This window comes from Eretmochelys imbricata, chromosome 20 (assembly GCF_965152235.1).
Source record: "Eretmochelys imbricata isolate rEreImb1 chromosome 20, rEreImb1.hap1, whole genome shotgun sequence".
Classification (NCBI taxonomy): domain Eukaryota; kingdom Metazoa; phylum Chordata; order Testudines; family Cheloniidae; genus Eretmochelys; species Eretmochelys imbricata.
In genome coordinates this window covers 3949542-3975531 of record NC_135591.1, presented here as the reverse complement: position 1 = coordinate 3975531, position 25990 = coordinate 3949542, and the positions used below count along the sequence as shown (strand labels likewise).

The window sequence follows — 25990 nt, the reverse complement described above, 5'->3', positions numbered from 1 at the left end:
TGAAGATTCAGAGAGAGACGGTTTCACCCAGCGGTTAAACCCTGAGAGTGTGTGACCAGAAAGAAGGACTTTTGCGGTAACAGGTTCCCCCGGGGGATTGCAGCGAGCGGTCCCAGGGGCCCCAGGGGCGGAGGAGTCTGCAGCTCGACCCTGGCAAAGAGGTGGTGTCCTCGAGAAGGGCTGGCACACTAGGGCTTCTCCCTGGAAACCGTGGGGAGCTGAGAACACACAGGCCTGTGAGTCCATAACAACTTGGGAGGAGCGGAGTGGTGGCCTGTCCCCATCTCCTGAAGAAGGACATTGTAACCCTGTGCAGAAAGAGAGGGTTGAGCATTGGAAAATTCACCAAAGCACAGTTCATCGTGCAGCTGGAGGAGGATGACCGCTCTAAGGAACAGATTCCTGACCCCAAATGGGGCTAGAGCAGGATCTGGGAGCAGCTGGAGTGGGAGCCAGGCATCCCCAAGACTCCTGTCCCCGACCAGACGAGGGTCTTCACGATCGGGTTCCCCATCGTGGGATCCGAGACAGGCGGGATTGGAGCTGAGTCCGAGAGAGTGAGAGGACTGGGAGAGACAGCGAGAGCCCGAGAAAGAGCTGCAGAAGCAGCAGCAGCATGAGCTGGCGGTGGTGGAGCGGAGAGGCCTAGGGGACCTCCCAGGGGTGAGTGGGGATAGACCCCGGGGGGCCAGTTCCGCAGGGAACCTCAAGACTAAATTGCTGCCCCTGGTTAAGGTGGGGGGGATGTGGATGCCACCTCACTGCCTCTGAGCAGGCTGGCGATTTGAACCAGGGGGACCCTGCGGAAAAGCCCCGGTGTCTTGCTCCCTTGCTGGGTCCCAAGGCCGTAGACTCCATCAGCCAGATGGGTGGGGAGGTGGACAGGCTCCCACTCCTGACCCCAACCTATGTGTCTGTGTGGAGTTTCCTGGGGTCAGGCCCCTCGGGCCTCCAGTGGGAGCAGAAGGTGACGGTCAATGGGGAGACATTCCTGGGGTGGTGAGATCCTGGGACAGAGAGAACTGATGTCAGGCCCTGGGTGGTGCAGTCTCAGATGCTGAGGGGCTGTGTGAGCTGGGTGAGGGTCCCAGGGATGAAGCCCCTCACCCTGCCTATGGCCCAGATCCCTGTGCAGACCCAGGAGGGGTGGGGCTGGCTGGTCGTTGGGGTTCTCCAGGACACCAGCTGCGAGACCCTGTTATGGGGTGACTGTGTCTCTTTGGGACAGGATCCAGGCCTTGCTCCTGTAACTGCCAAGGGTTTGAATTTGAATCCAGGGAACCAATCGGTGGAGAGGGAAATGGTCAGTGAAAATGCAGATGACCTGGCTGGCAGCGGGGAGGAGCGGCTAGGCTCAGGCTACCTGCCTGCCTGTAAGCAGACCCCTGGGGCTGGGTGGGACAGAGAGATGCTCCCCGCCCCCTTGCACACCGGAGGCGGGGCTCAGGCTGGCTCTGATGCAGTGAGGAAAGCAGTGGCCTGCCCCACTGGGACAGCAAGGGCAGCACTGAGCACAGTGGGAGCTGAGACCCCAGCTGAGTGGGGAGAGACACAGGCAGGGCAGGGGATCTGTGGGGAGTGGCAAGGTGCTTGGTAAGGAAAGTTTGGATGAGCCTAGGCAGCCTTGTGAGCTGACGGCTGTGTCTAGTCAGCAGGGTGGGAAGGCGAGGAGGGTGGAAGATGAGTGTCCCTGGACCTCACCTGTTAGCTGGGTGGAGAATTGGGACAGTGAAGGAAACGTGCCTGTGTCTGTCAGGGGTATTGACTTGCCTGTGGAGGGAGCTACCCTGGTCTCCAAGCAGTTGTCTGTGACCAGCCTTGTGTGCTGGGACAAGGGGAATGAGATCCCAAGCTGGGTGTCTGGGAAAGGAGAAAGTGTGTCCGGCTCTTCTTTGTCTGTGGAGCAGACAGAAGGGGCCTTTCAGCCTGTGATGGATGAGGGTCGTGCAGTTGTCTCAGAGTTGGTTCTGGATTCAGCTAAAGCCCAGGAAGGGAAGGGTCCTAAGTTTGTGTCTGCTCGGGAGAATGGCCCTGTAACTAGGTCGCATCCAGTTAGTGTCTATGTAAAATCCCAGAGACCAGACAATTCTGGTGTTTGTATTTTGCCTGTTGCTAGTGTGTGGCAAAGGGAAGGAGAATGCTTCTGACCTTTTATCTAGGAAGTCTGTAAGTTTGCCTGAAAGGGGATTGTGTAGGAATCCGCTGGATGAGCCAGAGGTGATTCTGGATGTAAGGGAGACCCAGAAAGAGTCTGTTGTTGCTCAGGAAAGTGTTCCTCTAGAGCAAGCCCTAGGTAAAGAGGGTAAAGGCAGAATTTCTGTGAGGGGTGAATTGTTGCATAGAAAAGCCCTAGGGAAAGGAATCCTCATGGAGTCTTTGCAAGCAGTTTACTGCCACTGAAGGGTGTGAAAGTGATTTAATCAAGAAAGTCTCCGTTCCTGACAGCCAGAAATTTTCTGTTGTGAATGGATCCACTGACTTTCCTGTTGAAAGATCCAGTGTGGATAGCTTTGAGAAGGTCTCAGATGGAGTGAAAGCTGTTAAGAAAGGTAAACCGTCCTCTAACCAAGTGGTTGTGTTTGGCCAGCTTATTGGGGAGACAAGGTTGTGGAGAAAGGGATGTCTCCATGCTAGTTCTGTCAGTGAACAGTATGTGGCCCAGGTCAAGATGGGGGCCTTTAACCAAGAGAGCCCGAATTGCAGCCCTCCAGACTGGAGCTCTGGGGGAAGACCCAGTCCCAGTTTGACCCCCTGGGGTTTTGGGGGTGGCCAAAGGGCATGGGCTGCATAAACCTTCCCACATGCGGCCTGCGAGTGCTATCGACCACCCCCGACCTAAGGGAGGGCGTGAAACTGGAAGGGCCTGTTGTAACTCCCACCAAGGAATGGGAGAGATGCTGGGGCATCCATGGGAACGTTGGTGGCTTCGAACTTCCCCAGGTCACCGCCTAAAGTGACCCCGCTCAGTTTGATCTTGAAGGGGGGAGAGATGTGACGAAGTGGGACTGTTCTTAATGTTTCTTCTGAATAGTGTAGGGGTGCCTCAGTTTCCCCTATGCAGTTCTTAAGTCTTTAGGGGGTGGGATAAGGGTGTTTGATCATTGCAGAGCCCTAGAGGGCAGGTGTGTGCAGGGGTCTGGACACAGAGAATGGCCGACACCCTGTTTTCTGGCAACTGCTGGCCTGGCCCTTCCCCCCTGCAGGGTGAGAGCTAAAGGGTTGGAGAACAAAGGAATCTGGTGACCTCCTGGCCCGGGAAAGGAACAAAGCCCAGAGGAGGGGGCACTGGAGGGAGTTTCAGTTTGGGGCTGGCTGGGACATGGACAGTGAAGGGCAGACGTGGTTGTCTGGCTCACTGCCCACCAAAATGGACCCAGCTGAGGGATCCTGTTCTCTGCACCTACAAGTTCTGTTCTAGACCGTGTTCCTGTCATCCAATAAACCTTCTGTTTTACTGGCTGGCTGAGAGTCCCATCTGACTGCGGAGTTGGGGGGCAGGACCCTCTGGCTTCCCCAGGACCCCACCTGAGCGGACTCGCTGTGGGAAGCGCACAGAGGGGCAGAGGATGCTGAATGGTCCGAGGTCAGACCCAGGAAGGTGGAGCCGGGTGAGCTGTGTGTCCTGCAGAGAGGTTGCTCCCAGAGAGGAGACTTCCCCAGAGTCCTGCCTGGCTTCATGGGGAGCAGTCCCAAAGCATTGCCCGGGGACTCCATGGCACCTGGTCAGACCCCTGGAAGGGCTGGGCCTGCCAAGTAGGGTTGCCAACCCTCCAGGCTTGGCCTGGCGTCTCCAGGAATTAAAGCTGAATCTTTAATTAAAGGTGATGTCATGTGATTAAATCTCCAGTAATACGTCCAACCAAAATTGGCAACCCCACTACTGAGACCCCATAAGAGCGTGTGCTTGTTCTGAGCTGAAGTGGGGGTGAACTTGAAACCCCTTGGGGGTTTCCCCCAGAGCCCAGGCTCGGGTGATCTCCGGTCAGCTTGTTAGCGTGTGCATGGGTGTTTTTAATATTGTCTCTCGAGAGCTTTTCCTTTAAGGAGAAAAGCAGCTGGCTGGTATAGGATGGCAGTCATGTCGGCTGGCACAGAAGGGAGAGCAAGCAAGGCCCCTAACCCAGGGGGGCAGGGAACCGTTCAGCCTGGAGATACACCGCTCAGAAGGGAGCAAGGTGTGTTTCCACCTGAGACAGGTGACAGCCGGGAAGCCGGGAACCTGAGGGTGGGGGCCTTTGCTGGAGGCGACACACAGGTGCAGTTGCCCTGAGCTGCACCCATCTCCCAGCGCCACTGGCCTAGCTCCAAACAAGCCATGGAGGATTCTCGCTCGCTAGCCTGTAAGGGCAGAGATTAGGGCTGGGGATGGCCAGCACCACCAGGCCCTGATCTGAGATGGTGTCCTGTCTCCCCCCCCACCTCACCCCCACACATGCTCCTGGGAAACCAGCTGCTGGGAGGAGTGGGGGGAAGGGGCAAAGCAGAGGTGCTGACAGATAAAGCAAACACTGAGCCCTTCCTTGTTGGAGCAGTAACTGGGTAACGCCACCGTCACTTCTGCTGTACAAACACCAGCTGGGTTTGAGCGGCAGCAGGGGGCAGGTCCATCCTCTTCCCAGGAGCTGGTGCCCACTGGCATTGCCCCCTGCAGGGGGCACATGCAGCCAGCCACATGACGGGTGCTGACTGGAGCACTGGGCTGAGCAGAGGTGCCAAGGGAAGAGAGGTTCAGAGAGGCACTGGGGGGGGGGGTGGCGTGCAGGGACCGAGGTCGATTTTGCAGGTGTTGGGACGAGGCTGCCCCGCCCGGCCATGAGCACCGGCTGGCGCGCTCACAGCTGGCACCATTTATGCCCAAACCCTAGAGGAGCAAAGCTTTGTCTGGCAGCATGTTGGGTGCAGAGGACCCATGCCAGCCTCTCCGCATCCCGCTCCCACATTGAGGAGTGAGGCCCTCACACCCCCACTGCCCATCCCCTCCCAACCCAGGGGAGGTTAATCATTCACCGAACAGGTGGCCAGGCCTCTGCGCACAGGAGGTGCCTTGGAGGGGCCCTGCCTGCTGGCTAAACAAGTGTGCAGAGCGAACGTGGAAAGGATTTTCAGGGAACAGTTCAGTTCAGGGTGAGCGCGAGACCTGCCCAGGCCTGGAACTTTCTCATCAGCTGGGACATTGTTTTCCTGCTCTTACCCATCCCCGTTTTCCTGCTCTTACCCATCCCCGCCTGCGTCAGCCTGGCTGCTGGTAAGTGCTGGGTGAGGCATCCGGGCTGGAGAAAAGGTGACACGACTGGCCTTCCTACCCATCCCACTGGGGCACGTGCCTGGGAGAAGGGCAACAGCTGGCCAGCACCAGGGGCACAAAGTGAGACAGAGAGCGAGGGGTCCTGCTTCCAGCTCCATCCGAGGGAGCAGTGGGGGGAGGCGGTAGGATGGGGGGGCTGCACGGTTGCCATCAGCTGCCTTTGACCTCCACATCCGAGTGGCCAAGGCAGCAGGCAGATCCGCCGCAGAGGGCAGCGCTGGCAAGCAGGGAGGTTGGAGAAGTGGCTGGGTCCTACCCCGCGTGGCCTCCCATGAGCTAGGGCAGGAGGGTAGGTGCCACCCCAGCACCACCCCCTGCTTGCAAAGCAGCAGGGCTGAGACTGGCAGGCGAGGGGAAGGATGATTTGCTCACTCCCTCCCCGCCCCATCATTGCCCTCTGTGGGGTAGGTGGGTTCTGGCCTAGCTCCCCCCCAGCCCCAGCCGCTTGCAACACCTCCCTGGAGCAGAGACCTGGCTTTGCAAATGATTCCCACCCCCCCCTCAGGCATCGCCCTGTAAAGGTCACGCTGCCCCAACTCAGACAGGTGCTGCCCCCTGCTGCCAGACCACAGCATTGCATGCACACCTGGCTTGGTGACTTCTTCGCCTGGAGCCCTCAGGTCACTGGTAGCTCCAGCCCCTGGTGCCCGTGCGAAGGGAAACGCCAGGGCACAGACCCCAGACCAGACCAGGCCAGTCAGGGAGCAAGAGGGTGTCAGCGAGGAACATGAGGGCGTCCCGTTTTCTGAGCCGGCCTGTGGGAATTTCAGCCATGAAACGGAGCTGCATCCCAGCCAGCCTTAGATGAATGAGCTGCAAGTGGGGGCTTGGGGGCCTCCTGGTGTAACTGACCCCTGGTAAGGTCCAAAGGGGTGGGGACCAACCCAGGGTTGCTCGCAAGGGGCCCACACGATGCAGCGGGAAACGCTTGTTTCCAGATGGCGCGAGGCCTGACAGCCCGGCAGGAACACAAGCCGCTCCGGGGGGCAGCTCGCGGCCCCACCGCAGTAAATTAGACACAGGAAGCGGACTAGTCCAGCCTGGTTTATTGATACAAATTGGATCATGGATGGTTTTCCCCCCTTTCCCTGGGGAAGTAGGGTCCCCCCACCCCGTCCAAGAGGGGGCAGGTGCTGGGGAGACCTTTACCTCACAAGCGGAGGGAAGTAAAGTGAATTGTCTCGTTAGGAGAGAGGGTGGATGGGCTCCAACGCTGCCACAGGCAGACAGAGAACCAGAGTGAGGTTTTGTTAACCCTCTGCTCCCCTGGCTCCTGCGCACGGCCACACTCCCACCCCAGCAGGGAAGAGCTGCCCCAGGCCAGAGGGGGCTCACGTCCCCCCGAACGACCCGGCCGGGGAGTTCCAGGAAACAACATGGGCTCCTGGCAATGATGGCCCCAGCTGTGCCCTGAGCCCAGCAGGGCAAGGAGAGCATGCTGGTGAACGACTGATGCAAACGAACTGAGCCACCACCCCTGGCCCTGGGGAGGCGGCAGGCCATGCTGCCCAGCTGCATCACAACCCCTGCCAGGTTTAGCAGTGGAGTGGGAGGAGCTAACCAGGCCCCGCCCCCAGCTCCAGGGCAAAACCTGCCAGCAGCTGCAGGTATTTCTCCATGTGCAGGGCCCTCGAATGCCAGGGGCTCCAGCTCCACCCTCCCTTTGCCCAGGCACCGCGGACACGTGGGGGAGACCCCCTGCCCGCCCAGCCCAGCCTGCCCGCGGCACCCAGCAGCCTGCCCCTGCCACCTGGCCTCTCCGCCGGGCACAGCTCCCCCAGGAGTCCAGCTCTATGAAATGTGCAGGCCCCAGAGCCCCTGCAGTTTGGGGCCCTGCTCCTGAGGGAGTGGACGGCCGGCAGAGTGCCCACAGGTGGGGACTCACCATTATTCTCATGGGGCGATGGGGTGGTAAATGGACCCCGCCAGCATGTGCTAGACGCTTCACATGGGTGCAGATGCAGCCCACGCCCACCCTTCCTTGAAGGGATCAAAGAGGATGCTCCTGCCAGCCGTTACCATGGAAATCAGTCAGTCCCTCTCCATCCTCCTAGCAGGAGCCATCCCAGACAGAGCCCCCCCGCCGGCCTGTGGGGACAGGAGGGATCAGTGCCCCCCACCCCTGAGTGCTGACGGGGGCCAGGCCCCGCTGGGCGTCCTCCGGAGAGGAGCCGTGGTGCCTTGGTTACTAGTCGATAGGGTGACCAGATGTCCCTATTTTAAAGGGACAATCCCAATATTTGGGGCTGTCTTACGTAGGCCTCTCTTACCCTGCCAACCCCCATCCCTATTTTTCACCCTTGCTGTCTGGTCCCCTGACCAGTCAAGCCAATGGGACATTCGGGGGGCAGGGGGAGGGGGTGCTGCAGGCAATCGTCTGGCGCCCGCTCAGAAATCCAGCTCCTCCGAGTCGGAGCCGCCGGCTGCCGGCGCCTCCTCCGGCCGCTGCCCCCACACAAAGCGGTAGTTGTCCTCCAGCTCCTGCTGCCGCCTCCGCTCCTTGTGAGCTTCTTCCGTGCCCTGGATCTGGAGAGGCAAAGAGCAGAGGCCCATGGAGGCACTGGGTGGAGATCGACCCTCCCACCAGCAGCGGGGAGCTCTGCTCCAGGCCCCCCGTCACCTCCCGCCCTAGCCCAGGGGAGGAGGGCACTGCCCCGTAAGGCTGGGCTCCACGAAGAGAGCCACCGATGCTGGCGAGATCACCAGCAGGGAGGGTAAAGCTGGGATCATTGGCTGCTGGGGGGACAGGAGTATCTGGGGTCAGGCTCCCTGATGGCACCAGCTGGAACCTGGAGCAGGGAGACCCCCAGAGTAGATTGGCCAGTGTCTGGGGGTCGAGACTTTGGGGGCAGAGGGGACCTGCCTGCTCTGTGTGGTCTAGGTCTACTTGATCCTGCCTCAGTGTGCGGGGCTGGACTAGCGGACCTCTCAAGGTCCCTTCTACCCCTAAGTTTCTATGATTCTGTAATACTGAAAATGTCTCATTTTACTTTCTAGTCATGAAAACATTTGCTCTGTCCAGCTCTGCTCGGGCCCTAGCTCCCACTCACTTCCCCTGATACAGCCGTGTAGCTGGCTCATGCCCTCCTCCCCAGAGGTGGCTGCACCTCTGGGGCATCTAGCTGTTGTGAAGCAAGGAGACTGTGTAGGTGAACGAACAGCAACGTCAGGACTCCTGGCTTCCATCCCCAGCTCTGCCACCCACTCACTGGATGGCCTGAGGAAAAGTCACTTCCCTTCTGTGACTCAGTTTTCCCCATGGGACCTGCCTTGCACGGGGATTAATCCATTAGTGGCTGCAGAACGCTTGGATGCAAGAGGCAAAGGCCCCGCCCACAAGCCACAAAGGCCCCGCCCCCTATAGCATGAGACTTGCTTTCACCAGGATATTGAAGAAAATGTCTTTGAGGTTCTTGGTGTCCTCGTCCGACAGCCAGTGGGTATCGTCCTCATCCCCAAAGCCCCCCGTCGTCACGATTTTGATCTCGATTTTACCTGTTGATCAGCGCCGTAAGCGTTAGCCCTGGTCTAGGCTCAAAGTTTGAATCAACAGCTCCAGCGCTCAGGGGTGTGAAAACTTCACACCCCTGAGCGCCGCGGCTATGCCAGCCTAGCCCCCAGTGGAGACACGGCGGGGCCGATGGGAGAATGCTTCTGTCCACCCAGCTGCTGCCGTGCGAGGAGGGGAAATTTCTCCAGCGACGGGAAACCCCCTTAGTGGTGCTGCTGCAGCCCCCCCGTAGGACAGACGGGCCCTTAGCGGGTCGCCAGCGCAGGGAGAGTTGCCGAGGCCTTGGCAAAGGGCAGACCCAGGTGGCACCGGTCAGAAAACTGGTCAATGCTAACGACACCAATTCAATTAGGGTGCATCGTTAACACTGCCCGCCCCCCCGCCCCCAACTTGGTAAGGCAACTCCCATCTTTTCACGTGCTGTATATTTATACCTGCTTACTGTATTTTTCACTCCATGTATCTGATGAACTGGATTTTAGCCCAGAAAAGCTAATGCCCAAATACATTTGTTAGTCTTTAAGGTGCCACAAGGACTCCTTGGTTTTTTTCCTGATACAGAGTAATCTGGGCTACCGCTCTGAAACCTGTCAGAAGACAGGCTACCGAGCTAGACGGACCTTTGTTCTGACCCAGTCTGGCCGTTCTGACAGTCCCAGAAGACAGTCTCATAAGCAAACTAGGAAAATCGGGTCTAGATGAAATTACTAGAAAGTAAAAAGACTGTACACAAAGAGCAGTTCTCAATGGTTCACTAACTCAGCGGGCAGATCTAGTGGGGTCCTGTGGGGTCAGTCCCATTCAATATTTTCATGAATGACTTGGCTGGAGAGCGTGCTTATAAAATGCGCAGACGTCACCACGCTGGGAGGGGTCGCTCGCACTTGGGAGGGAAGGATTCGAATACAAAACGCCGCCGTCAAATTGAAGAAGGACTGCTCTGAATCCAACAAGCTGAAACTCAGCACGGATAAGTGCAAAGAACTTCACACAGGAAGTGCGGGCGGGGTGGGGGGAATGGAACGCACAGCTACAAAATGGGGATTAAGTGGCTAGGCTGAAAAGGATCTGGGGGTTAGAGCGGATCACAAGCGCAGCTTGAGTCACCAGCGTGACGCAGCTGTAAAAAGGGTTAAAATTCTGGGGTGCATTAACAGACGCATCAGATGCGATGCACCGGGGGGGTTGTCCGGCTCTATGCGGCTCTACGAGCTGGAGTACTGCATACAGTTCGGGGTGTCACACTTTAGGGGGCACAAATTGGAGAGAGTCGAGAGAAGAGCAACAAAAACGAACAGGTTTAGAAAACCTGACCTGTGAGGACAGGCTAAAAACCGGGCACATTTAATCTTGAATTAAAAAGAGCCGAGAGAGGACTGGATGACAGCCCCTCGTGTATCTGGGGACTTAGAGAGGACCCATCGATCCTTCTCCAAATCCACGGAAGGTAGGACAAGAAGCAACAGGTCTGATCTGCACCAAGGGAGATTGAGGTCAGATGTAAAACTCAAAGGGGAGATCGACTCTGGGACAGGCTCCCAAGGAATCCCATCCTTGGAGGGTTTTAAGACCAGGTTGGAAAAAGCCCTGGGTGGGATAGTCACGGGTTTATTTGGTCCTGTCTCAGTGCCAGGGGCTGGACTCTAAATGACCTCTTGATGGCCCTACAATTACCAGCAGAGCCCCTTACACCCCTGGGTTTATTCAGGTTCCCCCAGTAACCCCAGTCCCACTGCTCCTGCCCTTCTAGGGGCCCCAGTTCCCTTCTCCTCAGGTCCGGCCCTGCACCAGCTCAGCCCCCTCTGGACGTGGCTCCTGAGACAACAGAAAGCGATCACTAGTGAATGGCTTACGGGAACCCCTTCCCCTCCACCGGCAGGGCCTGGTCCCTGCCCTCGGGAGCTCCGATCCCCAGCCCCCTGGCACAGCAGTACCCTCCCCTCTGGCCAGCATTACCTTCCGCTTTCAGGCCCTCTCTCTCCAGCAGGTCCTTAACCACATTCTCAATGTGTCGCAGCTGCGGGTTCTCGCTGCCCATCTCTCTCACCCTCAGCTCCTTCTGCAGGGGGCTGCCTGGCTTTATCCTAGTGACCCTGACCTTCACATGCCCGTCCGAGTCGGCCTCTGAGACAGAAGGTTACAGAGAGGGGCTTCAGTGCCCAGGGCTGGCACCGCGGGGGGCAGGCGGCTCTGTGCGCTTCGGGAGCTATGGCCGAAGCGGTCACCGTTCACAGGTGTGTAAGTGCAGAGGCCAGGCCGCTGAGGGCAAATGCTGACAGTTACGGCCCCACTTTGCCAAGCCGCCTGGGGTTCCCACCCCGTTTAGACACCCCCCTCCGGGATTCCCGCTGGGGTTACGCAGCCCCAAGTGGCCATCAGAAAGCACTTCCCCAGACCGGTGGTCCCCCTGCCCACGGGCACCGTGTTCCGGTGTGAGAGAAACAGCAATTCCAACCCCTCTGCTCGGCTCCGAGCGTTGTACAGGGTTCAGGCCCACTGCTGCCCCAACCCGGACACCATCCCCAACTCTCCCGTGGGAGATCTACCGGGGCAAAGTCCTGCTGCACAGGGGGAGTGATCCCCAAGCTCAGCTCCAGAAGCTGTGGGGGCGGGGAGGGGGGAGAAGGGAGCTCTGAGCAGCCCTGATGCGAAGAGTTCCTCAGATGGGGCCGGGCCTGGGCCAGATTTCCAGACACTACACCTTTAAGTGCATGCCATCGCACCTCCTTGCAGATGACACGGGCAGAGCAGCCCAGGGGTGGATATAAGCAGCCCGGGGAATCAAAGAACCACACGCACACCTCGGAGCATACCAGCTGCTTGCTTATCCAAGTGGTTCGCACTGCTCCGGGCTGAGTCTCCCTCGCCCTCCTCTTCCTCCTCCTCCTCCCCTTTCTCGGGCGCTTTGCCGCCATCCAGCTTGTCCATCAGCTTGTTGAGGGTGGAGGCCAGTGACTTGGAAGCGTGGTTCCGATCAAACTCGCCCTTCAGGCCCTCTGTCTCCAGCTCATCCTCCACCTGGGAGCGGAAGCCGTTACCTCCCACAGGCCAGGTTGAGCCACAGAGCAGCGATCTGACCCCGCTGATGCCAGCCCAAGCCCTCACGGCCTTCCCCCAACAGCGAGGGCACCTTGCCCTCCGTCCTGGGGCACAGTGGCTAGGGAGTACCATACCGGTGTGGCTCCGTCACCCCCTAGTGGCTAGAGGCAATACTGCCTCCAAACCTGATCCCTTTGCCCATGCCGTTAAAGCCAGAGGTTTGGGGATCACTCCCTAGTGACCTCCCCAGTGTCATGGCTACAGGTAACGGTGCCAAAGGAAAAAGGTGGGAGAGGCCACTGGGAGCCTGGCACTGGCAGAAATATCCACGTGCCCGTGGGGCATGAATGCTTCCCGATGCCCTTAGGATGGGCAGCCGGCACATGGGTCTCCCTGCATGGCCCCCGCGCTGCGAGGAAGGGGCGCTGCCCATGCCCCAGCAGCCTTCCCGACAGCAGCAAGGGTGTGTGCCCAGAAGTCGGGATCCAGCTGCACCCCAGGGAGGGCAGAGAGGAGACAGGGCTGAAAAGAGGGGACACCCCAGTGTCAGACACGGGATGAGGGGGGAGGCAGGGGCCACTCCCTCAGTCTCACCTCGTCAATGATGTTGTCGAACTGCTTCTCCATTTCCATTTTCACCTCCTCCTTCAGCTTGGCCTGCTCCGAGCTGGGCAGCAGGATGTCCTCCAGCTCCTCCTCAAACTTCCCCAGCAGGTCGTCGTCCTCCTCGTCATCGTCCTCCTCCGGGCGCTCGCTCCCAGCTGCCGGAGCCTCCTCGGTCCTCGGGGCCTCCTGGCTCTTCTCCAACTCGCTCGCCTTCTCTTTCCCCTGGGGGGAAAACAGGCATCAAGACACTCCCCACACTCAACGTGTTAGAACGGCCACATGGGGTCGGACCAAAGGTCCCGCTAGCCCTGTATCCTGTCTTCCGACAGCGGCCAACGTCAGGTGCCCCAAAGGGAATGAACATGAATCTCTCTCAGAGCTGGCCTGTGTAGTCAGGGAGGGTTAGCATCCCAGAGGGGGAAACTGAGGCACAGAGCAAGGCCAGGACCAGCTCACATTAACAGAGGGAGTCAAAGTCAGTGCTAGATCAGGCCTGCCCCCGAGCCAGGTAACCAGTTGTTAACGCTCATTACCTAGGGTCAACAGATCACCTGCCCATGAAGGGTGAGTGCCGTGGGCTAAGAGCACCGATGGAGAACACCACACCAGGCCCCCACATACCTTCTTGGTGCTTTCCTTCAGTGCCTCGATAAACTGGACTAGATCCCCTGGGCTCCGGATCACTTTGAAGTGGATTTTTTGCTGGAAATCTGAAAGAGGCCAGAGAAACAGGAGCCAGTCCCCTCCCGGCGCATGCAGATCCAGCCCCTTGCCGAGACAGTTCTGAAGGAGAACCAGGCAGAGCACCCTTGGGATTCCCACGGGGGCACAGATTTTAACCCCCAACGTCCCAGAGCGCCAGGCACTCTGCCAGCGAAGGTTCATCCGATCACTCAGGGAGCTGACGCACCAGCTCCAGCCTCCTGGCAGAGCAGGAAGAGATGTCCACCTGTGTTTTATCAGGGCCCTAAAACGGACTGCTGGCTTCGTGGCCACTGGTTTGAGCACCACATCCGAGATCAGGATTGCAAATCGCAGTAACACTCAGTAGTGGGGCAAAAATTGGGGATTGGTCCTGCTTTGAGCAGGGGGTTGGACTAGATGACCTCTTGAGGTTCCTTCCAACCCTGATAGTCTATGAATAAAGAGAGATGTTCTTTGGCTTGTTATTGCCAAATTTACACCCCGACACTGAAGCTGTGCCAGGCAGGTTCCCTGGGGTTTATGCTCGGGTTTCACCCCCCCATCCCCTTCTGGGGTCAAAAGCATAAGGGCACGTCTACACTGAGACCACAGGGTGTGATTGTAGCCGACATATCCCCCCCAAAACCCCCCACAACCTCCCCTGTGGAGTTATGGCCCAGAGAGGTTTGCCCCAGGACTCTATTAGACACTCACCAGCCTGGTGATCATCTGCCGGCTTCACAGCGTACTCGTCCTCCTGCAGCGGGGACGAGACCAGGAGTTTAGAGCGACACGGGGGACTCCAGACACAGCTCCCCCAGGGACGGGGGGGAGGCGGGAAAATTACTCAGCCATGACTGCACCAGCTACAGCACCGGGGAGCCGCACTCCTGATTTGCCAACCGCAAAGCCACTGCTGTTTAGCCTTGTCCTACCCAGGCCAGGCAACAGGGCAAACTGGTCCCCAGCAGCGGGGCTCGGCAGCAGCTCCCGTGGGACCCCAGGGGGCTCTGCTGGGGAGTGCCTGGCTGGGGTAGAAGGGAAGACAATCGTCGTGCTGCCCAGCAGCACCACGTGGTGGCAGACCCAGGATCACTAGAGGAGTTGGCGGGAGCTCTGCGTCAGCGAAGTGAGGGGGAGCCGCTGTCCGCACCCCACGAAGCACGGAGCCTTGACACAGCTGCCACAGGCCCCACCCCAGGATGAGAGCAGCGGGAACGGTGCCCGGCATGGCTGCGCCAGCTTCCTGGCTCAGACCACAGCGAGCCAGCAAAGCCAGAATGTGTATGGGGGGCACAGGACAGAGCTGTTACCTTGGTGTGGTCTGGCAGGTCGCCTGCCCTGAGTGTGCTACCCCCGAAGTCGGTGTCTTCCCCCGGGCCAGCTCTGGGGGTTTCCCTGGGAGCGGCTGGCACAAACCAAGGAGAAAACGTCACCGCGGAGCCGACCCACGCAGCTAAAGTCCTGGGGAGGCTGCAGAAGTGCTCTGGGGGCCGGGGCAGCCTCAGGCCCTTGCGTGAGCTTCCCACGTTCCCAGTCTCACCAGCCTAGGCAGCCGGGAGCCCTCCATCTCCCTGCAGCCACCCTTGACGGGAGCAGGATCTCGCCCCGGCCCGCCCAGCTGTTTCGCTCCCCCACAGTGCCCACGGCACCTCGTCAGCACTCAGCACGGTGGCTCCTGAATGCGGAGGGGAAGGCGCTTGAGCCACGTGGCCACGCCCAGCGCGCCCCGGCAGCGCTAATGCTGGGGCACCACCAGATCCTCGCGCGCCCCCACAGGGGTGTGGGGGGACGCCTGTTCCCTTTCGCGGGAAGCCGGCGGGGCCCCCTGCCAGGCGCACCAGGAGATCTCAGCAGAGCGCCCCGAGCCTGGGCAGCGGACAGGGCTGTCCACAGGGATCACGAGCACCCAGAGATCAGTGCGAAGAAGCTCCCATACCGTCCGCTTCCTGCTCCTCGTGGAGGGGGTGGGCTGGCTCCACACCTTCCGGGTGCTGGGTGGCAGGGTTGGGATCGCGCTCGTTCCACAGCCTTGTGTCCAGGGTCTTCAGCTCCTCGGAGAGCTCTTCCACCTTGCGCTTGGTGTCGACTGCATTGGCCAGCGTAGATGGGATTTGAACCACCACAGAGGCCCTGCCCACCCTGGGGAAGGAGGGGGCGGGGCAGCCCGAGAACCCGCCCAACCCTGGGGGGAGGAGCAGCCCGAGAACCCGCCTACCCCAGGGGTGGGGCAGAAAGGGGGAAGCCTGAGGGAAGGAGGAGGGGGGCCAACACCAGGGTGGGGAGGAGGGGGCGGAGCAGCCCGAGAACCCACCCACCCAGGGGTGGGGCGGAAAGGGGGAAGCCTGAGGGGGGGGAGGAGGGGGCCCACCCCGGGGGAAGAGGCGGGGGTGGGGCAGCCCGAGAACCCGCCCACCCCGGGGGAAGAGGCGAGGGTGGGGCAGCCCGAGAACCCGCCCTACAGACAGTTGGGATCAGCTGGGCTGGGACGAGCCCTGACATGAGCTGCTGTTGCAGGCCCTGGGAGGGGCTCAGATTTAGACCCTGTCCCCCCGCCTCCCCAGGTACTCACACACTTGGGCTTGGACATAGTCCACATACTGAGCCGGGCTCAGGGCTGGGTGGCAGCGGATGGCCTGGGGGGTGGCCGTGGAGGGCGGTCGCAGGAAGGGGTGGTGGCAGATGCGGGTGGTGTGAATGGTCAGGACATAGGAACAGGACTGCGGCTCGTCCACCCGGGCGATGTAATCCCCAGAGCCCTCTTCACACAGGAACTGCCGCCGGGGGGCGGGGAAAAAACAGGGTTAAGGTGATCTGGGGCTCCCGGAGAGTCCCGCGGGGCCTGCCGGTCATCCTGCCACACCCAAGGGGCTTGTCCACCTCCGCCCCTTCCCCACGCCCCCCCAGTCACTGCTGGCGTTTTAAACAGCGGAGAACCCAGGCCACAGAGAGAGGCTGCCCTGCCCCCTCTGTCTTCAGGAGTCTCCCCGGCTCACCCCAACTCCAGAGAATTGACACCCCCCACACGCCACTTACCCTGACTTCAGCTTCCCTGGGCTGCCCGCTCAGGTCACACTTGGAACCGTTGCCGTACATCTGGCTGTGGTACCGTTTGAGCCTGTGCTGTTTCGAAGCCTAGGAAGGTGAATTTTGGACGAGAGCATTAAAGCTCCCAACTTCACAGTCCACACGGAGCTGGACTGGGGCTGTCTCCGGGGATCTCAAAGCACCCCACACACCAAGCCGCTCGGAGATAGTTGGGAGATATTCCGCTGGGAGATAGTTGTCCCATTTTACAGACAGGGAAACCGAGGCAGCTAAAGTTACTTCCCAGGTCACATAGCGAGTCAGTCTCCTGCTCTGCCCATCAGGGCCCACTGTCAGGAGGGTAGAGCTTGCAGGGACTTATGGCGGAATTGCATGCCCTGTTTGCTAAGCCAGCACTAGACAAACCCCCAGGCAAGCCCATCTCCCTTCTCCCAAACCTAGAGCACCAGGGGGGTCACACTTCAGCACAGCACAGGAGTCCAAGAAGCACCAACCTTTGCCGTCTCGTTGTCCCAGTCGAACGCCGACTGATAATACCCGAGGTAGAGGATGTCTCCTTTAATTTCAGACTCTGGGAAACGAACGGCGACACACAGCGACCCACGTTAGAGCGCGCTAAACCTCTGGGGGGCCCCGGCGGGAGACACCCCCCTCTCCCCCCGGAAGGCTGGCCAGCGGCTCCAGCACTCGCCTGGGACTCAGGACGCTGCTCTGCCACAGACTTCCTGCAGGACCGTGGGGCCAACAGCATTGCCTGCCTCAGTGTGAGGATAAACCCACCGGAGACATGGTATCAGGAGTCCTGTTAATTCCTCGCCCTGACACGGTATCCCGGCCCAGATCAGGTTCAGGGGAAGGGCTGGATGCTGGCCCAGTCTCTGGGGGTAAAACCCCTTTTGCTAAGGGCACCTCACCGAGATCAAACACTGAGCGTCCTCTGCCCACACTGCACCCAAGCGCCCCGCACAGAGATGCTCGGCAGCTGCGCTGGGTGTGTCACTTTCCACCCAGAGGAGACCTAAGGGGGCCACCCCTCGTGCAGCTGGCAGAGGGGTCGGAGGTGCAGTGAGTCCACACCTGTGACAGGGAGCCCCAGAGGGGGATTGGATACCGGATGCCATGGGGGTGGGAGGGGATCTAGTGAAAGTGATCACAGCAGAGAAGCCACGGCCCCTGTGCCCTTTATCTCCTGCCATCTACCCGGGCACAGCTGAGGCGGGCACACCAGGTTCTTTCATATCCCGAGCGTTGAAATTGGGCAGCTTTCCCATCTCCCAGCCAAACTCACTGAGCGAGCCCAGGCTGGGCACCCTCAGAGATGAGCAGCTGGACGCGTTCTCGGGTGAGGGTGCCTGTATAAATCCACCCGCCACCCACACACACCCCCTCCCGCTGGGGCCCAGCAAACAGCCAGGGGACGAGGCAAGGGGAGGGTTACCTTCGACGTGGTATTGCTGGATGTGTTTCCCATAGCAGAACTCATACGTCCACCAGTCCTTGGTCTGCGAACAAGGCAGCGGCAACAGGGTTAAATTCAACGAAGCCCCCGCACCCCAAAACCTTCACATGTACCCCAAAACCTGCCATCGGCCATGTCCCCAGCCAAGATCCTGTGGAGCCCAGAGATCACCCCAGCACTGGTTGGAGCAAACCCATCCTCCCGTCCAGGCCTCGTTGCAGGCCGCGCCCTCGAGGGACAGCAAAGCCAGCGGTGGCTCTGTCCGGCGAGCATTTAAAGCTACAGCCCGGAGATGCAAACCCTTGGGCCTTTCCTTGCTCCGCCCGGGATCTCCCGACCGTTTGCATTACCAGCAGGACAGTGGGGTGGGAGGAGGTATTGTTTCATATTCTCTGTGTATATATAAAGTCTGCTGCAGTTTCCACGGTATGCATCTGATGAAGTGAGCTGTAGCTCACGAAAGCTCATGCTCAAATAAATTGGTTAGTCTCTAAGGTGCCACAAGTCCTCCTTTTCTTTTTGCGAATACAGACTAACACGGCTGTTACTCTGAAACCTGCATTCTGAGGGAAGCTCTCACACCAACAGCCAGGCCCCCGGGGACAGCTGACGCTGGCTGTTGCTGGGCCAGTCGGGGGGGGACACCCTGCATGTTACCGGCTTGCTGGGATCAGGTGCTCTGGACTGACAGCTCAGCGGGGAGACAGCCCCCCGGAGGAACCCCTGAACATCAGCCCCCTCAGGACAGGGGGCCAAGAAGATGGACGCAATTCCCTCAGCCTAATTAACAGCCGCCGTTTCTGAGAACTGCAACGGAGGGGGGCCGGGAAAGGGTGGCCAGTGAGCCACAGACCCGGCTGTGGCCACCACAACCCCTTGGCCCCCTGCATTCCTCAGTTCTGCTCCCGGCCCGCAGTGGCAGGCTCACCTTTACAAGGCAGGGAGCAGCCTCCATCGGCCTCAGCAGATCCGAGATGCCCAGCCCGCGGTAACTCTGCGGCGGCTCCGCGGCGTCCTGGTGGATCCTCACGGCGGCGGAGGGCAGGCGGCACTCGTATGTCTGCTTGTACTTGGACGAAACGATCACCACGTCCTCTGACTTGCTCTAGGAAAGCGCAGGCAGCGAGATCAGCGCAGGAGAACAGGGCCCGCGCGAACGGCGGCTCTCCACACAGGCGCTGCTGGTCAGGACACCGAGTGCTAACAACCCAGAACGGGATGCCGGCAGCGGGCGATCCAGGGCTGCTAGTCTTAGCGGAGGTCCCATGGAGCAAAAAGGTGCCACCCTGGTAGCTAGATGCCCTGCCTTTCTCTTCTTCCTGCCATACCAGGATTTCATTAAGCCTCGGGCAGCGTGAGGCACACGCCCCCCATTTTGCAGGCGGAGGAATTAAGGCGCAAAGGGGTGACATAACAAAGGTGTCCAGGTCAGTGGCAGGACTGGGAATAGAACCCAAGTCTGCTGCTCGCCCCTCGGCCAAACTGAAAGGAAAGACTCTTCGGAACCCAAAATCCTCCCTGAACCCAGCCCAAAAGCTGGCTCTTCTCCACCATTCACCGCAGCAGCTCTGGCTGCAGGAGAAAGTGGCTCTGCTTAGCTGCAGCTGTCCCCCTGAACCTATTTAAATGGGTGCAATCCCCAGTAGGGAGGCTGCAACCCATTCCTAACAGCCTCAAGCTAAACTGGAACAAGCAGCCCTGAAATCTAAAGCAGAGCGGCCATGAGGGAGGTGGTACCAATTTCGCTACCCTGCTTTGACAACGCAGCTTTTGTTAAGCCAGTGCTGAGAATGTCAATTCTGAGAGTCAGTGTTGCCTAATGGGTAGAGCACTGAATTTGGACTCAAAAGACCCAGGTTCTAGTCCAAGGTCTGCCAGCGACCTGCTGGGTGACCTTGGGCATGTCACTTCCCCACTCCGTGCCTCAGTTTCCCCATCTGTGAAAGCGGGTTAGCAACACTGACCTTTATAAGCCATTTTGAGGTCGGCCACTGCACGGTGCTAGGTAAGAGGTAGGTATTATTTCTGACAGGACCCTCTTCACGTGGCATATGTACAGACCCATCACAATGGGACCCAGCTTACTTTGAAACCCAGCCCCATTCCAGTTCAGCCAACCTCTGCTCGTCAGTGCCAGGGGAAGCATGGGACCACCGGCGCCAGCTCGCCCGTTCAGAAAATGCCCCGCTTGTAGCAGTGGCTCTCACCTGGCTATCCCCGCAGGACACACCAGATCTGTCTGATGCTGCGGGTTTTAGGCTGTGGCGGATCTCACGGTGGATTTGTAACTTGCCCACTGCCCCCCTGCAAAGGGGCTGTCCCTCTCTGCGCTGTCCTTGATCAGAGCAGGAAGGAGTCCAGTGGGCGCGAGAGGGGGGTGTACAAACAGCGGAGGTTAAAGTGCAAACATGCAATGGATGGCGTTGGCAGAAGCATCACGCCCCAGGAGCGGCTGATGCCAGGAGGTTCATTTAGAGCCTGTTTCAAGTTTCCTGGGCAGCTTTGCCATGTAAATGCAGCTCCCCCCACCTCCCCTGTAAGGAGCTCCTGGCACAGGAGGTGGGAAGTCAAGGCCCAGCCTGGGAGATCCTTAAATACAAAGAGAGGCGTCTCTGTTAGCCTCAGGCTTGGCCATCTCAGGAGCAGGGGTTTTCTTGAGACTCTGGGGCAGTTTTAGCGGGGGAGGCTTTTTGGGTTGTTCAGACTTTGCCCTCTTCCCTGCGCCAGCCACCTATTTGAACCCTTCCCGACCCGGAGCTCCTGCTCTTTGGGGCCACTGGCAGCAGAGCTGGCCAGGAAACAAGGCCTTTGAAATGAAAGAGGGGTTTTTTGAGAATCGGGCATCAGGGGAGGAGCTCCACAAAGTCCTGGCTTCACGCAGTCCCATGCCCAAGGAGCAGGCTACCTTCATGAGGGTAAAAGGTAACGAACCCAAACAGGCTGCGTGGCACCTAGAGGAAACCGACTCCCCTTGGGTATCAGCCAGAGGGCACTGGGGGTCATTTGAGAGCAACAGTCCCTCTAACACCAAAGGTCCTGACCTCAGGACACCCCCACAAGCCTTGCTGAGGCCCCCTTTGCTCAGGGGTCAGCTCCCAAAGTAAGGGATCTGGACCTGGAAACCCTCCTCCCACCTTGCTGGGCTGGCTAACTCGGGCAGCCGCCGGCAGGATTCTGAAGTGCCTCAAAACTCCCCCCCCCCACACCGAGTTGCAGCCCCCTCTGGGGCAGGGATCAGCAGAGCATAGCACCCTGCACACAGGTGGGAAAGCTCGGCGGAGGACTCCAGTGCCAACCCCTCAGCCAATGCATCAGTCCGCATGGCGGTGCACTAGGACCCTAGACACCAGGGCACCTGGCAGCCCAAAGATCTGCTTCTGCTTTTAATAAAGAGAAGTTTTGGTTTCCATGCAACTGCGGAAGCGTAGGAGAGACAGCTCAGCCTCAGACAGAGACACCCAAATCTAGCCATGGGAAGGGCTTGAGGTAAACAAGAGTAATGAGGAAGCAGGCTGTCACGGAGTCCCCAGACGATGCTCTGGAACTGCTCCCCACGAAGCCAGGAAGGACTCTGGGGAAGTCTCCTCTCTGGGAGCAGCTTGTCTGCAGGACACACAGCTCACCCGGCTCCACCTTCCTGGGTCTGACCTCGGAGCATTCAGCATCCTCTGCCCCTCCCTGCGCTTCTCACAGCGAGTCCGCTCAGGCGGGGTCCGGGGGGGGCCAGAGGGTCCTGCCCCCCAACTTCGCAGTCAGACGGGACTCTCAGCCAGCCAGTGAAACAGAGGTTTATTAAACGACAGGAACATGGTCTAACACAGAGCTTGTAGGTGCAGAGAACAGGACCCCTCAGCCGGGTCCATTTTGGGGTCAGTGAGCCAGACAACCATGTCTGCCCTTCACTCCATGTCTCCAGCCAGCCCCCAAACTGAAACTTTCCCCAGCCCCTCCTCCTCTGGGCTTTGTCCCTTTCCCAGGCCAGGAGGGCACCGGATTCCTTTGTTCTCCAACCCTTTAGCACTCACCTTGCAGGGGGGAAGGGCCCAGGCCATCAGTTGCCAGGAAACAGGGTGTCGGCCATTCTCTGTGTCCAGACCCCTGCACACACCTGCCCTCCAGGGCTCTGCAATGATCATACACACCCTTACCCCACCCCCTAGATACTTAAGAACTGCTTAGGGGAAACTGAGGCACCCCCACACTATTCAGAGGAAACATTAAGAACAGTCCTGCTTCGTCACACAGGCATCTAGGAATAGACAGCCTGCCATGGAATTACCAACCCACATCAGCCATCACACACACACCCCCTCCCCCCCACACCTTTCCCCAGCCTTTGTCTGATTTCTGCTCCCGTTTTTCAGGGCAGGAGCTGCACCACCTGCATATGCGTTCACCTCTGGCGAGCACCGCTCCAATCTAAATAAATCTTCAGGCACCAAAACGCGTGGGCTTTATTATATATATGTAGCCCGGTAGCATCTACAGACCTCAGCCAAGATGGCAGCCCCGTTGTGCAACACAGGGCAAGCCACAGTCTCTACCCTGCGAAGATAAAGGGCGAGAGAACCGGAGCACTGGGGAACAAAGCAATTCAGGCCCTGCTCTACAAACAGATTTTATTCTGGCATAACTACTTCGGTTACGGGCAGCGATTTCTTCTTTACCAAAACAGTTTGACCCATATGACGCCTACAGCAGATGCATACTGGCACAGCTTATGCCCTTAAATTGCGTCCACACTGGGGAGGACGGGGTGCAACACGTTACCAATACCTGTATCATTTGAACGGTTCACTACCCAACTCGTGAGTTTAGATGAGGCCTACGCGACTTGCCCGGAGTCATAGGACTCGTCTTCGAGTTTCTGCCAAAGCAAAGCAGCCACGTGCAGACGAGCTGACTCTAGTATTTACAAAGCATGAAGTGCCCAAAATAAAGTGCAGGGTGACCCATTAGATTCCTTTCCAGCTCTTTAGTAGCTGGCAGGAAGCTTTCAGGATGCAAACACAAGCCAAAAACAGACACTTTTATCCCAAGTCTCCCTCTGGGCCAGCGCTGTGCATGAAGAATCAGGTGGCCTTTTGCTGTCAGAAAGCGACAGCGGTTTTAGGGTATTTCCATCTGTCTTTGCCCTTCTCCCCAACCCTTCCGGAGTCGTCGCTGATCCCGAGAGGAAGGGAGCCAGAAAGCAGAGCCAGGTGCATGCGGCCGCGCCAGAATTAGCTATTTCAAAGCACAGGGGAGATCGATAGCGTTAAACCACAGCTCGTAAGTCTGCCGGTCCCGCCCACGTGCCCCTTTGTCACATGCAAACGGGAGGCACCAGATGGTGGAAGTCCCAAGTGCAGCCGTTCGACCTCTGCCAGAGAAGTAAACACAGGCGCCAGGGGCAGCGTCCTGCCAGTGTGGAGAGCGTCCAGGATGCTGCGGAGTCTGCACAGGGCAAGGGCGAGGGGCTGCCACAGCCTGCGCCATGATGGGGTTGATAGTTGGGAACAGAATAAAGGGGCCTTGTTTTCTAGGCGCACCAGGTCTGATGTGGCCCCAGGATGGGGGGGATGGGATAGCTGATGGGGAGTTCTGCATGGGCCTAGCTCCTTCACTTCACATCGCTTGCTAACCAGGCCCTCACCCAACCCACCTCCCCTAACATCCCTGCTCCTCCAACTCAGCCCCATCACCTCCCACTCCCCTGGGACATCTCTGCCCTTGGCCCCTGCTCTCCAGCCCGCCCCTCCTCTTGCCCATTTATGCCCCTGACCTGCCCACAACTCCTCAACCCCCCTTCACCCACCTACCCCACCCCAGCCTCCCTCAAGCCCCAGTCTTACCCCTACCTAACACTCCCAGCATTCCCCCCCTGCTCAGTGCCAACTCCTATGCCAGGTCTCCCCGCTCTGCTCTCCCTCGACCCCAACAGCTCATTCCCTGACCCAACCCCCACATAAACGTTGGTCCTGGCCCCCCAACTCCTTGGGTCCACTTTGGCCCCCACACATTCCCCAGCTAACTTGCACCCTGGCCCAGCCCCCCCGCCCATGCCTGTTCAGCCCCCCTCAGCCCCCACACATCCAACCTCACTAGTCCCCCGACCACCTATCCAGTGGGGCCCCATCACCTCCAGCCTGACCCAGCCCAGACGCTCTCACCCCCCACTCTGGAACCCCTGGCCCATAGGTGCTGGATCTCGGGGGGCTGCCGCACCCCTTGGCTTGATGTGGATTCCACCATGCCCAGGGTTTACAGTTTGGTTCAATGACTCTCAGCCCCCGCCCCCTGTACAAACTGTCCCAGCGCCCCTGCCCTGGCCCCTCTTCCCTCCTCCACCTACACGTACCTACCCGCGCCCCCCGGCACGTACCTGCCCCCCCAACACGCACCTACCCGCCCCCCACTTCTCCCATCCGACCCCCCCCCCCCGCAGGCACCTGCCGCCCCACCCGCCCGCAGCTGACGCTCCCCCCGGACGCACCTGTCCCCCCCGTCCACCCCCCCTGCACGCACCTGCCCGCCCCCCCCACAGCTGACGCCCCCCCGGTCCGCCCCCCCCGCACGCACCTGCCCCGCCCGCACCGGGCCGCTCCCCCCCCCGTCCGCCCCCGCCCCCTCGCACGCACCCGCCCCGCCCGGGCCGCCCCCGCGCACGCACCTGCCCGGCCCCCCCCACAGTTGACGCCCCCCCGGTCCGCCCCCCCGGCGCAGGCACCTGCCCCCCCCCGGGCCGCCCCCCCGCACGCACCTGCCCGGCCAGCACGGGCTCGGCGGCGATCTCGATCCCGTACTTCAGCTCGTTGAGCTCCTGCAGGTTCAGGCTCCCCGCGGCCCCGGGCAGCGGCCGCCCCGGCCCCAGCAGCGCCAGCACCAGGAGCAGCCCCGGCTCCGGGAGCCCCCGGCCCCGCCGCGCCTCCGCCATCTTCCCCGAGCCGCCTGCCCTCACCGCTGCTTCCGCCCTGCTCCGCGCCGCCGCGCTCGTGCCCGTCTACGCGGCCGCAGCGAGCGCTGTCAGTGGGCCGAGACTGTGCCAATCAGCGGGACTGGCTTCTCATTGGCGAATCCCCTGGGACGGCCCATAAGCAGCGAAGCCGGAGTGGGGCTGGGACGGGGCTGGCATCTGGCGAGGGCGGATTGGGCTGAGTCAGCGCTCTCGGGAGCCAATCATGAAGGCGAGGCCCGCCTCGTCTGATGACGTCACCAGGGCTCTTAAAGGGCAAGAGCAGCCCCGAGAGAACAATAGCCCTGTGGGGGGAGGGAAGATACATTGTATCTCACTAACTGGGTGGGGGGGAGCCAAGCTGATTGGTTTGGGGTCACATGATAAAAAGGGCCTCCCTGGGGCAGGTGGCAGGTGCTAGGGTGGGGCCCTGGCCAGGTGAGGTGTCAGTGGGGAGCCCAAGCTGCAGGGAGTCCCCCCAGGGGGTGGGGGCTGAGCCACGCGATGGGTGTTTGTGGGGCCTAGGCCCAGGGGGTGGGTGATGGGGCAAGCCCTGGGGAGGGGCATAAGGCAACAATGCAGGCAAGGGGTGGCGCCCATGCTGGGGGGCAGGGGAAGGGGGCAGCCCAGCTGCCATGGTGGGGCAAGGTGTGACCCATGTGGGCTGGGAGCCCCCTGCGGACCCTCCTGACGAGGGGGTGTGGCACCCTCACCGGCACCGGGGGCTTGTCTACACTGCAGCCACGCGTAGACACTTCTTACCTCTGTTGGTGCAGCTCATCCGCCTCTCCCAGAGACGGGAGCTAGGTCAACCGAAGAATTCTTACCTTGATCGAGCTGCACCTACCCTGGGGGTTAGGTCAACCTAACGACCGCGCTCAGGACTTGCAGTGTTTCCACAGCCCTGAGCAACATAGCGAGGTTGAGCTAATTTTTAAGTGTAGACCAGCCCTGAGGCTGCCGTTGGTTCCTTGGGTTCCCAGTTCCTCGGCCGTGGCCAATTTCATTTTAAAATGCATCCGTGTAAGATAGAATTTTTAGAAATTTCCTCCCGTGAATGTGCTTGGATGTGATCAAAATTGCAGTGACTAATTCGTTGAGTGAATCAATAAGGAGCTGAGTTTTGACTGACCGTGCGTGACAAAATAAGCATCGTGTCACCCAAGTGACCCATCCCCGCAACTGTTGGACGGTTCGGAAGGAGCTGGGACACGTCACCCTGCACCCGGAGCTTCGTTCTTCAGCAATATGCTGCCCCCTGTTCTGCCCCCTCCCCACACTCCTATTGCACGTAGGGCTTGAAGAAGGAGCTGGGTTTTAGCTGGCTGCATGCGACAAAATGTGTCTCGGATTGCCCCGAGTGACTTGGCCCTGCGATCTCTATACTCGTCTGATGTAGCTGAG

The 25990-nt window shown here is 59.8% G+C and overlaps 1 protein-coding gene across 2 annotated transcripts; it reads right to left on the bottom strand.

The window, feature by feature from the left end:
* Window positions 1-6336: 6336 nt before the first annotated feature.
* On the bottom strand, window positions 6337-24592 carry OS9 (OS9 endoplasmic reticulum lectin). 2 transcript variants are annotated; one of them, XM_077838486.1, is made up of 15 exons: window positions 24395-24592; window positions 18581-18757; window positions 17632-17695; window positions 16688-16764; window positions 16182-16280; window positions 15718-15919; window positions 15085-15234; window positions 14459-14553; window positions 13860-13902; window positions 13083-13171; window positions 12450-12683; window positions 11630-11834; window positions 10773-10940; window positions 8682-8800; window positions 6337-7831 (listed from the first exon to the last, which is right to left on the bottom strand). In XM_077838486.1, exons 1-15 carry the CDS (start codon window positions 24566-24568, stop codon window positions 7694-7696), a joined length of 2034 nt encoding a protein of 677 aa, XP_077694612.1. In that variant the 5' UTR covers window positions 24569-24592; the 3' UTR covers window positions 6337-7693. The 2 variants fall into 2 exon arrangements, with proteins under 2 accessions (XP_077694612.1, XP_077694613.1); XM_077838487.1 differs by having other exon boundaries at window positions 8688-8800.
* Window positions 24593-25990: the final 1398 nt, after the last annotated feature.